The 14,773-nt window shown below is 44.8% G+C and overlaps 1 protein-coding gene across 3 annotated transcripts in view; it reads left to right on the top strand.

The window, feature by feature from the left end:
* Positions 1-14,773, top strand: part of LOC135396544 (E3 ubiquitin-protein ligase RNF123-like) — a 502,532-nt gene that overhangs the window by 457,294 nt on the left and 30,465 nt on the right. For all 3 annotated transcript variants that reach the window (XM_064627582.1, XM_064627583.1, XM_064627581.1), the window contains one exon: positions 8,943-9,131. In XM_064627582.1, the coding sequence (XP_064483652.1) occupies positions 8,943-9,131 (189 nt within the window). The remainder of the gene's footprint in view (positions 1-8,942; positions 9,132-14,773) is intronic.

The raw sequence follows: 14,773 nt of genomic DNA, 5'->3' as shown, positions 1-14,773 counted from the left end.
ATCCTTCTACATGTAGTTCTGTTCTTTTTTTTTTTTTTTTTGAAAAGACACATTCTTGTCTTGACGATAGTGCTGGCCTGAATGGGAGTAGTGCTAGAATGATTCTTAATATTTTTGTGATTCAATTAGTTCAGAGAGTAACCGTAAGGGGGACAGGTGCATGGCTTTATTCAGGAGGAACAAAGAGTCATTATTCAGTTATCTTCCTAGCTATCGTATGGGACGGACATCTCTTCTGAGCTCGTCGTATTTAGCCATTGATGAAGGTAAGTGTTAGAATATTTTGTTCTTTCCTGTATTCGTAAATCTCATTTAGTAAGACTTTGGAATTGAAATGCTGAATTCCTACGATCAGCTTTCATGCATGGTGTTTTTCTGCAGTAGTTTTTCTGCTTCCTATGCAATCGTTATAGAAAAATAAAGGAAATAATCTTGGGATAGTGATTCAATAAGTAACAGGTCCCCTGTCTAGAGCGTACGCACCCCTGAACCATGCAGCTGCATGCCTGGGTGATGACGTCATGCCGTGGCGCTATTGTTTCAGGTGGACCTTGTCCAGTTGAGCATTAGTGGAAAAAACAGTGTTGCCCTGAGACAATAGGCTGATGTCAGGACCAATGGGCAAGGCCTGCAGAGGATGCAAGGATTCACTTCTCTCTTGGACACTGGCAGGTGAGGACGCGTTAATTCTGTTCCTACCAATTGTGTTGGCCGTTAGTGGAAAAGTCTAGGCTCGGGTGGGACACAGTTTGTCTCTGACGGGGTTTGGATGTGTGGTTCGTCACTGGTGAAAGGTGCATTTTGAGGGGATTTCGAGGGGATTTACAATGAGGGAATGCAGTGTACATGTCCGATGATAGTGAGTGTCTTTTTCACTCTGTTCAGATGTTTTTCTGTGTTTGCTTTCCTCTGTTGCCCGGCAGTCATGCAATTTTTCCTCGTGTGACCGGGCTCCTGACATACCCTGACCTGCATGCTTTCCTTTGTTGATGCTCTGTATTTTTTCTTTTTTGTACACGAAAGGTTCATGTTGATCGTTCTTGTCTTGACGATGACGCTAGTGCTGCTGCACCCTTGACTTAAATGAAAATAATGCCAGAACGATTCTTAACAATTTTGCGATTAAATTAGTACAGAAAGTAACCGCAAGAGGGACAGATGCACGACTTTATAGAGGAGAAAAAGCATTACGATTCAGTTCTGTGCCTGGCTGTCGGATGGAGCAGTCGCATCGTTCTGTGCTCCCAGTGACTCCTGTTGTGGTGGGCTGATTTGTTGTGTAACTAATTCTTTCTCACGTCATAACTTTGTCACCCCTTCTTTATGATTTTCGTGCCCGTGCATGTCGGGTGCTGGTTGCTGTTGTCCAGGCATCCCTGCTATTTTCTATCTTCTTCTGCCTTGGAAACGAGAGTAGCGCTGGCGTGATTCTTAATAATTTTGTCATGAGATTAGTTAAGAAAGTAACCGCTAGGGGGTGCAGATGCGGGACTTTATAGAGGAGAAAAAACCATTACGAGTCAGTTCTCTGCCTGGCTGTCGGATGGAGCAGTCGCATCGTTCTGCACTCTGTTCGCTCTGCGTTTTGCGCTGCTGTTGTGGTGGGCTGCTTTCCTTCTGTGCCCGATTCTTTTTGTTGTTAGCTATTGATGGTTAGCATATTTACTCTTGCTTTCCCAGCCTCTGTATTATGAGTGTTTTTCTCCTTGCATGTCCAGAGGTGTCCTAACCTGCCCAGACATGCCATGGTGACGTCACAGCCGACGTCACAGGATGTCCGGAACTGGTGGTCACAGCTGTGATGCTTTGCAACCTGCCTCTGTGCTCCGTCGCCCAGCAATGGTCAGCGGCCGTTCCGGACCACTTTCTTCAAGATGGTGTCATTGATCATCGACTTCTCTCCACTCTATCTCTATCTATTTTTTCTTTTTTATGGACACAGGTTGCCACCAACTTATAGCTGGCCTGAACACGAGTTAGACGCTCCCCAATTTGTGTGATGACACTCTGGATGATGCCGATTACTGTGGGGGTCCCAATTAATTCTAATTGCTAATTAAATCGTGTTTAAGGCTAGTTGTGAGTTGGCGGCAGTCTGTGTCCATTCATTACTACTACCCTGATGTACACTTAAGAAAGAGCACTTCAATAAACGAGCCAGCCAGTCTGGCTTCAGCAGTCAACTCAAACGGTGTCGGGTACAATATGGGGGCATTTTCTGGAAATGAAATGGTTTCAGACACAGTTCGATATGTGCTTCTATATTGCAAAAGTTATGATGTGCTAATTGCTATTCGTCGTCATCACTCAGAAGGTAACAAAACATTATTTACTTACCGGGATTTCCGCGTTATCTTGCGATACTGAAGGCAATTCGCAATTGAACTAGGGAATCTTCCTCTGATCGAGGTTCAGGCGACACGTCCTGAGGTGGATCTTCATTGGTAATAATAATTCGGGCCTTACGTCGCGAGACAGCTGCGATCATGAGCGTCGCCACAGTGGTCGGGTCTGTGGATTAATTTTGCCCATGTGAGGTTTCGTTTAACGCGGCCGAAAAGGATCGTCATTGAGACTTGGTACTTCACTTCCAGTAGATGGTTCATTGCCAGTGTCCCGTATCTCAGTGAAGAATGTGAAAGGTGGACATTTTGTCTCCTAAGGATAATTTGCCAAAGTTGTAGCCATCGTGTGTGAACAAAGTGGGAGTATTTGGAAATATTCCACCATATGTTCTGTGCTCTAAGACCCTGGTGCTTTCAAAAGCCGCCTTAAGTGCCAGCAGGACGGGTACAGCTAGGTACATCAGTGATGATTTTATAGCTGGTATTGTCATCTCTTCTACTCGGGACCTCGTAGATGTTGTTTCGTTGTTGTTGTTGTTGTACGTCGTAGCAGGCTGTACGGCGCGGCACGTGACAGAATATCGTTACAGTTTCAAAAAGTTAAGGTACCCCTGGAGCTGACCTTGAAATTGCGATGTGAACTCTTATTTCTTTTTCAGCCTAAAAGACTTTGCAATTTATGCCATGTAACCAAGCTGTTTTCAAACTTGTAATTTTTGCACCGTATGTACTATTTTGCCAGTTTACCATACCAAGTGGACTTGGCCTTTTAGCGTTGAGTGGGATGTGAGCGTATGTAGTCCCGTTACCCACACCCAGTGATCGGCACCGAAACTAAACCCGAACCGAAAACCGTTAAAACCCCGTATTTTTCGCTGAACCGGAACTGAACCCCCCAAAATTTAGGCGGTAACCGGTTCGAGAAACGGTTCAGACTAATTGTTCGTTGTGAGTGATCGGAACTACAATTTACACGGCGGATTAAGCCGCGTGGCCAAACAAATTCGAAACTGAAAATGAACAAGACAAAACTGCAACCCAGGTGCGCGACGTATTTTGTATTTCATCCTTGCAGCTATTGCGTTCATTGAATTGTGTTATATAGTTTTGAGGTCGGAGTTTTGAGTGCTCGATTTCATCATCCGAAGTAACATCGATCACTGATATGGTACCTCGGGCACCAAATGTAGGTTGAAATGACGTTCTAAACACAATTGTGTTCAATATCGTGCTATGGCGAGTGAACTATATTGTTCCCAAAGGAGAAAAAGTAGCGCCTGACTGCGCGTTCGTGAAGGCGCCGTTTGGTGCAACGGGCATGAGCCAACATTGAGCGTCTCGCGCTATGTAATGTTACACGGCACAATTAAATATATCAATATATGTGGTCAGAAAGGACAAGAAGCGCCATCGGTCAAGTTTTATTTTTTATTCCTTTCTTCCTTTTGGCAGCTGTAGCATTAGTTGTAGCTAGTCTTCCTTGTACGCGATTTTTGTTTTGAAGTTGTTTTGAAGTTTTGTTTTGTCACGAAGTTTTCATTTTGAGCTGTGAAAATAACGTCCAGTCCCTGAGCAGGATGTGACAGGGTGTATACGATGAGTGAACATAGAGAGTACAGTATGCTACTGTAATGTTGAACCTGAAATATAGATCTGTAACACGCGGTGTTGCTGTGAGCCATTGGTGTGTCGTCAACAACAACAACAACAAAAGTATCCATAACTTAAAAACCCGAGACTAGGGGACAAAAAAAAACGACAACACAGACATGGATCTATCACATCGATCTGTACCACCAGCTGGCTTGCTACCTCTCTATCCTCTCGTTGACAAAAGTATATTCGTGTTATTTGATAATCGTACGGCTGTGCTTGCTTTCAATCCATTGCAGTCTGCTCAAAATTCACTCCTGAACCTCTCCGAACCGATATTTTGCGCTGTTGCGGAGCTGAACCTAAACCGAACCAAAATGCCTGAACCCGGATCGAACCGAAAAAAATGACGGCCGATCCCTGCCCACCGCTCCTATACGGCGGCGCCTGTGCTGTAACTATAGAGATATTCGCGTTTTTCGTCAAATCGACGCCGCACAGCAGTGAAACTCAGAACTAGCCGATCCAGGTTCACACGACCGTCTCCGCGTTCACTTGTGGAGAAGTTGTCGCTTTTCGCATGGTTCGCTGAGCTGCACCTGTATTTTGCTGCTGAAATCATGGGTGAAGGAAACAATGCAGACAACGACCAACAAACTAAACCAAACGACTCTTCTTCTGTGCCACAATGCGACTCTGCGCGCCAAGGGGCAGCAGTTTGTCTTTCCGCGTTTTCTTCTTTCCACACATGGAATACCACCTACTTTGACGCGTCCTCGGAAGAGATGGATTGAGGGACTCAAAATCAGCAAACCTGTTACATGCAATGCTTGTGTGTGTGTAGCAGAGCTCTTGGAGCGGTACTGCATAGATATGTGATGAATGTTCTTTATATTCTTTTTTTTTTTTTTTCTGAAGCACATTTCTGTGCCGCTTACATCAGGAAGGGAAACAAAACCTTGCCTAGGCAAAAGAGAACAAGTTTGTTCCAAACTTGACTAGCCATTGTGTGTACGAAAGCGCAAGGGATAGCGCGAAGACGTATGCCAAGTCAGCTTTGTAATTGTCCATTTGAATCAGCGCGTCAAATCACCTGGGAAAGAATGTTGAAAGAATGCGACGTTTCGTCAAAGTTTCCCAAAAACATACGCACCAGTGACACACGGGTGTCGCAACATTACCCTGTAAATTCTAAACTACATTCGTACACGCGCTACACACTTAGAAGATATTATCTGTAAGAGAGCATGAGCACAGCTGTCGTGTGCTTGCATCTCTCTGACATTCCTGCAGCGGAGGACACTCGCTGCTTGCTATTTCGGCCTCGCAACCGGTAAACGTGCAGTTCACTTCCACGAAGTGTGGTTGATCACACACGCCGGAACTTCGCAAGTCATACGCGACAACTATAGCCTTCTCTTTGGACAACTTGGTTACGCCCGCCAGAGGTATATGTGCAGGGCTTAATACTCGTTCGCCTTCAACGCATAGAGAATCAACATTACAGTTCAGAAATCTCAAAATTGAAACTAAGCAACAACCGGGATACGACCGCCATGTCGGAGTTTAGATGCGCCACCTACAGGTCATGAAAAACGCGAATAGCGATATTATAGGCCACGGCATTTGTTTTCTCAAGGTCGAGCCCTTATTGGTTCTTAGGGAGTAACATTTTCTCGTTTTTCTCGAGTCCGTGACGGGCAAAGCGGCGGCTACCTGCGTTTCACAGTCATGAAGCGCTATGAGAGGAAGCCTTGCCTTACCCCTTCAGCTCCCCTCTCTGTGTCACACTAGCCGTTGCCGCCGATAATAACATCCTTGTTTCGCCGCGTATCGTTTCTCTTATTTGTTGACTGTTTCATCCACAGATAGCGAGTTTTAGTACATCGGTAGAACTCTACGAAAACGATAGGAAAAAGAAACTCATCAAATCCATGCTTAACAATGTTATGTCACTCGCATCAAAGATAAGAGCAATTGGCTTATCATGCTTTCAGGACCGTATCGTGAAGACCATCCGATGTACTAAAACTCGCTAATTTCACACCACACAAACACAAAGGAATTGCGGAGTGAGGCAGAGGAAAGACAGATAAGAGTTAAACGATACGCGGTGTTATTAGCAGCGGCAACAGCTAGTGTGACACTGAGATGGGAGCTGTAGGGGTGGGGCAAGGCTATCGATCACAGTGCCTCGTGAATGCGAAAGGAGGGTGACCGGGATCTCGCACGTCTCAGAACGACGATTTTCGATTTTTTTTCAGCTGTTGCCCGTGTAACAGGGAACGCGTCGTCGAATAGGTTGGGGTATTTCCTACACGGGCTCTCTATTTCTGACACAAAAAATTAAAATCAAACATTTTTCTTCACGTGGCAAATTTCGAGTTCAATTCTGAAAATTAAACTTCCTAAAAAAAGCTACTTAGAACCGGCGCAAGTCGTAGCAAAAGCTCCCAGAAGATAATTACCGTTGACCGCATGTTTTTCGGACAAGTAGTGATGTTTTTTTTTTTTTACAGGAATTAATAACACGTTAGGTGAAACACCCAGTATAAAGCTCCGAAGGGCATTCAGTCCTCGTAAAGCGATTGGGCATCGTAGTGCAAAGTTGAGTTGTAATGCAAAATGTATGAATGCCGTATTCAGAAGAATCAAAGTGGTGATGTTGCGAAGCGAAGTTGAGATACTACCCTCGAGACGCATAGCATCGTACCGGCTGCTATTGCAGGAGTCGGATTCACAAAAAGCTCGTACGGCGGAATCTGCCGAAACTCGGTCGTGCGAGGAGGTTACTACGAAGTCTAGATTCACGAAGGGCGCCCATATGGGCGCCACCCCCTCCTACATAACACCCCCCCCCCCGTGTTCTTGGGGGAAGTGTAGAACACAAAATTGGGTCATCGAACGCGTTTCGCCTGTGATTGCATGGCATCCATAATGGCCACCGAAAGACCGAGAGCACGCGTAGTAACAACGCAACTGAGGACGGACGACTTCTTCTTCTCACGGGACAACTATTATTGGTACGATTGCAGATTTTCGTCATCGTTACCATAGCGAAAACATAATCACGCACCCGTTGGCTGTTTCTCTCTGAGTTGCACGTGACAGGAAATGAGCAACTCTCTCTTCCTCGGCATAGGTGTACCCTCTCCACCATCCAATGTACTGCTCTCATCCAATGTATTGCTCCGTAGACGGAAGCGTGCTGGGTGAACGCAATGCATCCTGGACAGGTCCTGGTTGCACGTCACAGCAAACATCAAGGCACACGTGACCTCAAAGATGGTCGCGTCCGTGATCGGTAGCCAAACCGTTTATAAACAATGTGGTTGTTGTTTCTGCGCAACGTTTTGGATATCTTTGGACCACGGTAATTATTTTTATCCGATAATCTCGCAGTAAAACGCGCAGTTTTGCACATAAGGCCTCCTACTGTTGACTACTTCGGAAGATGTGATGACGACGGCTCGTTAAGACTGACTGAGCCTATGCGATGTACATAAACTAAGGAGAAATGGACTACCATGTTGCGGAAGAAGCAACGCATAGTTTACGTTGGCAAAATATGTTCATCTCTTGGCTTTATGACGACGGAAATATATCGGAAAGCGGCAAAACGACATATAAATAAAGTCACATGACTTCAAAATTACTTTTTCTATGACGTGCGACCAGGACAAGGTGGCGGTTTTGCACCCGCTTGAGGGTAGTTACAAAGATGGCGGATTTATGTCACCCCTGTGGGGGAAGGCTGAGTGTGATCACACAGAAGTCAAGACAGACACAGAGTGTCTCAAACCAGCAACCCTGAAGTTGTTGCTGATTTCAGCTGCTCTGACTCTGTCATCTTCTCTGTGCCCTTCTCTGTGCTCAGACGTCTTCAAACTCATGTAATTTCGCAACCAACTTCTCTGAAAAACTGCATAGCTTTACATACAACCGCGGACTGTAGGGCTCAGCAGCCCCACATTTGTCGTTCACCTGTTCATAGTGTGTGCAAGTTCGTGCGGACACCTACGTGCACCTTTGGTCTTTTGCTACTGTCGTCTTTGTCGTCGTGGAACAAGACAGGGATCTTGGTACCGCATCCCTTTTCAACGACTTTTTCGAGTCCGAATCGACCGTCAGGTGAACGACATCGTAACGTTCTGGCGCAGATGGCTTCGAGCACACACGACTGTTGCCTTGATAAGTTCAGAGCACTCAACCACTGGTTTCGTCCCACTGGATCACGCACGAAATCAACTGGGAACTTGGAACAAAAATCATTGTTGTTAGCGTACCTGCTCATACAGCAAGGCGTTCTCACAATTCCCTTACGCCACATCTCTCACAATGTGACCCTTTGACGAAGTTGTGTATACTGACCAGCCGAGACAAAACGATTATGATGAAATTTAAACGAAGAGAACGGTGCCCGAACGTACCGGCGACTCTCGATTTCGCTTTCAGCCTGGCGATTGCTGGCGATTGCGAAACTGCAAGCAAGTAAGCAAGCAAAGAAGGGCCAAAGCGAAAGCTGACCGTGACGTCAGTCGTTCAAGCCCACGATCGGACGGCAAATGGAAAAAAATCGATTTCTCTGTAACTACAGGGTATTTGTCCAAAATATTTTGGGTGTACATTCAGTAGGCACTATCCTCTGTGCCGCCTACTGGTTTTTGTTGTTATCTGTCACAATGAATTTTCCCCGGAGCTGACCTTTAAGCTGTTAAGCTTTTATCGTGTGCACTTGAAGTTGAATCCCTGTGAGAGAGTGGTCATGATCTAAATATATACGAATATTTTGCTTAGGAAACCACGAAATGAGACTAATAGACGCTTCCATACGCTTATTCAATGTGTCCTCTTTTTCGGCGGACAACGTTTCGGGTTAGGATAAAGGGGAACATCTGCACGCACTATAACAATTTTGAAAAATATATCCTGTCTTGTTACTCCTGCTAGAGCGCCAAACTTAGAGAATGCTTCAGCACCTGCCCTAAATTTGTTTTTCCGCAGATCCAGAATGCGCACAGCCGTCCGGAGCGTGTGTTCATAGACACACGTCAGCTGAAGATCTGTGCCACCTGCTTTGACCTCTCACTGGGGCTACTACGGGTCATTGAAATGGTGGTCAACGTGGCACCATCTGTGGTCACTAATCCCACTCGGCCACATTGGGATCTCCTTCTGACACGCATTTTTCAGGTCTCATAATCTTTCTGAAGGCCACTGCTTTTTTATGTCCATCCGTCTCAGGAAAGTAGAGGGTTTAGAGCTCAACCGAGTACCCTGTCGGTTTATGGAGGGGCGGTCCCATCCGTTTTAGTCGATTCCGAAACTATTGTGTTATTTTATTCCTCGTTGACCACTGACCACAATATCGAAAATCCCACGTGAAAATGTGACCTGGTTTGAATGCTATTTGATGGAATACATGACAAGAGCAGACGCCGGATCCTGAGTATCTCGGAATTCCCTGGAAAAAGGTTAAAATGTCATTCTCTACACCAAGGTTTTACACCAATCAGCGCAAGGCCTAGAGAAAAGGGGTACCCCAGTCGCGCGAAGCGGACGGAACTCAAGGAAACAAATCTCTTTCCAGGGCTGGCGTTTACGCTTCGACTTCGAGGGAACCGTGGGAAATTTTCGTCCCTCCCCCTGCATTTCTCTCTTCTGTGGTCCCAAAAGCGGCCCCTTCCTGCACTCCTAAACGCGGCCTTTGGAAGGAAGGGCCTCCGGGGAATTCGGAAACCCATCTATGAAACCGACACCACCACACTCTTAAAAATGAACTTCACCGCATAGCACGCTCCTAGCCAACCATTATCTCGAATGATATCGTTATCTGCCCTGATTTGTTGAAAACGGGAGGCGTACGCCTTTTTGTGACAATTATGAACAGCATAAGTGTCACAAAAAAGGCGTACGCCTCCCGTTTTCAACAAATCCGGGCAGATGACAATATCATTCGAGATGATGGTTGGCTAGGAGCATGCTATGCGGTGAAGCTCCTTTTTAAGAGTGTATGTTCGACATCGGCCGACAATCTGCTTGACTAATTCTTTCGTCTGAAAAGTGCTTAGATATTAAATAATCGAATTTTAAAGATCGTGCTGCTTTCATGGCTACAGAAGCTCCAGCGGCGTGACGTCGCTCCCTCAGCGGAGAAGTGAGAGGGCGGTGCTCAGACAAAAGGCGCCGTATATCATATTCGCGCATATTCTCAACATCCGGCGCTTGCTCTTTCCATGTATTCCATCGAATAACAGTCAGACGACGCCACTATTTCGCATGGGATTTTCGATACCATGGTCAGCGGTCCACAGTGGGGTCGGACATCGTTGAGAAAGCGTTACTACAAGGGAGCCGCCAAGGAGTTGCCTTACGTTGACTACTTCATTCCGCTAAACTTCACCTAAATTGTTTGCAGATTATGTATTATCTATTATTCGGCATACTATGTACGTGCGTATCTCATATATATATATATATATATATATGAAGGAGGTATATGTTTATTCACACAAAAGGATATATGAAGGAATGAAAGGCAAGCAAGGAATTTAGGGGAAGCAAAAAAAAGAGTGATTTATTCAATTTAAGGTATTAGAAAGATACCTAGGGGTACGGTCAACGTTGCGGCGGAAGCTCCGCCTTCGTCAGGAGTAAGAGATTAGAAGGGTGTCCTGAGGCTTTTGTACATGTATAGCATGACGTCACGGTCGGGGTTCGCACCACCTGGCGGTCGTCACTGGGTCAAGCTCGGGAATGTTGTTGTGTCAAGTCCAGGCGTGCGGTCATCGTCCTTGGGGTTTGAAGCCTGCCATGAGTCCGTCTGAAAAGAAAAAGCAACGGAAGCAGTACCTTATCTACGCAGTTAAAGTTCTTATTGTTGACAATATACCAGGGTCTACGTTAATGGCGGACTGGAATTTGTAGATAAGGTAAGATTCCCGTTGTTCTCGTGATCGATCGGAAGCGAAGCTTGATAGAAGAAGCAAAATTGAAACTTCGTTAATTGAATGACTCGGTTGGCTGAAATGTCGCGAAACTGGAAGATTTTTTTTTTGTCACGTCTGATCGGTGATTATTGAACCGTATTCTAAAACACGTTTTCGTCTAGCCTACGTACTGTTCTTGGCAGGCGTTACACTGAATTAAGTAGACAACGTTAGAGGAGTTGCAATCTAGATCTGCGTTGATTTTGACGGAAAAGTTGGAGTTTGTGCTCTTAACTGGTTGAGCCGTTTGCATTAGTTTGCAAATCAGACATCTACGGCCGTTGCCGTATATATATGCCGTGTATGTATTGTATGTATATATATATGGATTACAAGCTTAGGAGGGCGGTTGACCACGAGAATGAAATAAGCAGGAAAAACCAGAAGACGACAAAGAGCTTACAGGAAAACACAAAGGGGAGTTTATTAACACATAGAGGGGTAGGGGTCGACGTTTCGGCAGTCAGCGCTGGCTTTGACGGGACTTGGGTTTAGTGACAAGAACAAGCTTTATATATGGGAGAGGGTTATGTACAAGGGAAAGAGAGCAGCGCATGCGCTTTTGTCATGACTAACACAGGTTGGTGACTAAGTGAAAGTGGAATGACCGGGGGTCTGTGCAGCAGGACCTTCAGGGAATACGCCTGAACCTGAAATGAGACAAAAGAGCGTGTGTATTGTTCTGGATTAGGAATGCAAGTTGCGAATAGTAGAAATGATTCCTGGATCGTTTATGTGACACTAGAATTTATGAGTGAGGTAAGATTCGCGCTGTTCCCTGAGCCGCTGGGAAGGAAAGCCTGACTGTAGGATGAAAATAGATATATTGGTGATTGAGTGTCCTGGTTTACTGAAATGGCGCGACACTGGGAGATTAGGTTTCTTCGCGACGTCAGATTTGTGGATAGTGAATCGAGTTCTAAATGACGTAGCTGTCTGTTCGATATATTGGGCGTTGCATTCATTGTATCGAAGAAGATAGACCACATTGGAAGAATTACAGTTATATATATATATATATATATATATATATATATATATATATTACATATATATACCGGGTGTTTCAGTTAAATCCCCGGGCTAAATAATTCGCGAACCGGTGCACCAATCGAATAACCTTCTTTTTTACAAGTATCTGTCCAATACCGCCTACAAGATGCGCACCGCCTGAATGAGCGAGATGCGCTCATTATTTAAATAAAAATTCAAATGAGTTTCGTGAAAAAAAGCTAACTTCTAAAGCAGGACGCCGTCGGCATTAAGATGGGAAGTACTCCTTCTGGGACCTTCAGTAGATACCTTTTAGAGAAAAATCTGCAACCGAAGCGGGTCATTTGTTGCAGTAATTAATTGGTTTCGGTTTACATATTTTTGTCGGGGCTGGTCGTGGTGAAGCGCAAAAGGACGCTCTTTCACTCCCATGTCCACCAATGAATTACGTCCTTTTGCGCTTCGCCGCGACCAGCCGCGACAAAAATACGTAAACCGAAACCAATTAATTACTGCAACAAATGACCCGCTTCGGTGGTAGATTTTTCTCTAAAAGGTGTCCACTGAAGGTCCCAAGGGGGGTAGTACCCATTTGAATGCCGACGGTGCCCTGCTTTAGAAGTTAGCTTTTTTCACGAAACTCATTTGAACTTTTATTTAAATAATGAGCGCCTCCCGCTCATTCACGTGGTGCGCATCTTGTAGGAGGTATTAGACAGATACTTGTAAAAAAGAAAGTTATTCGATTGGTGCACCGGTCCGCGAATTATTTAGCCCGGGAATTTAACTGAAACACCCGGTATATATATACAGTGTGTCCCAGCTAACTGTGAACATATTTTTTTAAAAATATATATAACACTTTTTCCAAGATGAAATCAATTGCAATATAGCATATGCTGAAGGGCACTCCTTAGGAGGGCATTAGCAAAGTCCAAAGGCAATGTCTTAATTAACTTTCATTAATTAACTTTTTAATTATAAAAGCTACAAAGTTGTTCCAATGAGAACATCTGTTCCTTTCGGTCACCGGATATCGTAGCCGTTTTCGGAACAAAAATCCGTTCGATAGATCGCCCGCAAAAAATTCGTGCAAGAACGCCATTTTTTTCTTTATGTTGTTCATTGCGCTTCTTAGAAGACGCGCCTTTCCTTCACCCCCAATGTGAGAGGGAGAAAGAGCACACTATCGCCTCTCGCGTCCTGCAAAAAGATTAAAAAGAAACAGAAAATGCAACCCAAGAAGAGGCCAGTTCCGATGAAGTCACCCGATACATTTGTTTTTGTTTTATTTCCGCAAGTTAAAGCTCATCTTCGACGCATGAGGCGGCACTGTACTCCTTTCCCCCCTCACGTTGTGGATGAAGGAAATACGCGTCTGCGAAGATGCGCAATGAACAAAATAAAGAGAAAGATGGCGTTCCTTCACTAATTTTTTGCTGGCGACCTATCGAACGGATTTTTGTTCTGAAAACGGCTACGATATCAGGTGACCGAAAGGAACAGATGTTCTCATTGGGACAACTTTGTAGCTTTTATAATTAAAAAGGTAATTAAGGAAAGTTAATTAAGACATTGCCTCTGGACTTTGCTAATGCCCTCCTAGGGAGTGCCCTTCACCATATGTTATATTGCAATTGATTTCATCTTGGAAAAAGTGTTATATATATTTTTAAAAAAATATGTTCACAGTTAGCTGGGACACCCTATATATATATATAGGTTGAGGTAAAAGGATTATCAAACGGCCGCGAAGTTTTACAGAAGTTGAAAAAAAAAGACGCGGAAACAGATTTTAGGGGAGTTACAAACACTAGTTTATTACATAGGGAGACGTTAAAAAGTAAAATGGGCAAGGGGTCGACGTTTCGACAGTGACACTGTCTTCGTCAGGACAAAATACGCGTAGGTGGTTACAGGTTACTTAAATAGGTTTGGTACATGACGTCATATACGGGCAGGCCACAGGCGTTTGTCAATAAGTCAGATTCGGGTCGTGAGTCACTGACAAACGCCTGTGGCGTGCCCGTACCGATTATAACGTCATGTACCAACCCTATTTACGTAACCTGTAACCACCTACGCATCTTTTGTCCTGGCGAAGACAGTGCCACTGTCGAAACGTCGACCCCTTGCCCATTTTACTTTTTAGCGTCTCCCTATGTAATAAACTAGTGTTTGTAACTTCCCTAAAATCTGTTTCCGCGTCTTTTTTTTTTGCAACTTCTGTACAGGGTGTCTCAGTTAAATCCCCGGGCTAAATAATTCGCGAACAGGTGCCAATCGAAGAACTTTCTTTTTTACAAGTATCTGTCGGATACCACCTACAAGCTGCGCACCGTGTGAATGAGTTGGAGGCGCTCATTATTTAAATAAAAATTCAAATGAGTTTCGTGAAAAACATAGCTTCTAAAGCAGGGCGTCGTCGACATTAAAATGGGTACTACCCCTTTTGGGACCTTCAGTGGACACCTTTTCGATAAAAATCTGCCACCGAAGCGGGTCATTTGTTGCAGTAATTAATTGGTTTCGGTTTACATATTTTTGTCGCGGCTGGTCGCGGTGAAGCGCAAAAGGACGCTCTTCCACTCCCTTGTCCGCCAATGAATTACGTGTTCTTGAACTTACTTCGCAACAGGGAGCGCTGAAGAAAAAGTTTGGGCCAGTACTGTGCTAGTGGAAAGCATGTGATATCAAGGTACTATGTGATAAACTGTGTTTCGTTCGTGCGGCCATAACAGAGAAAGGACGCATATCAGTCAGATAAGTGGGGTGGGGGACTGGCGAAGCCTGTCTGACGCTGTTACTTTTTCTTCAGCACTCCCCGTTGCGAAGTAAGCTCAAGAACACGTA

This window comes from Ornithodoros turicata, chromosome 6 (genome assembly GCF_037126465.1).
Source record: "Ornithodoros turicata isolate Travis chromosome 6, ASM3712646v1, whole genome shotgun sequence".
NCBI lineage: Eukaryota > Metazoa > Arthropoda > Arachnida > Ixodida > Argasidae > Ornithodoros > Ornithodoros turicata.
Note: the sequence above shows the minus strand (reverse complement) of the source record. Positions and strands in the feature narration are given on the sequence as shown.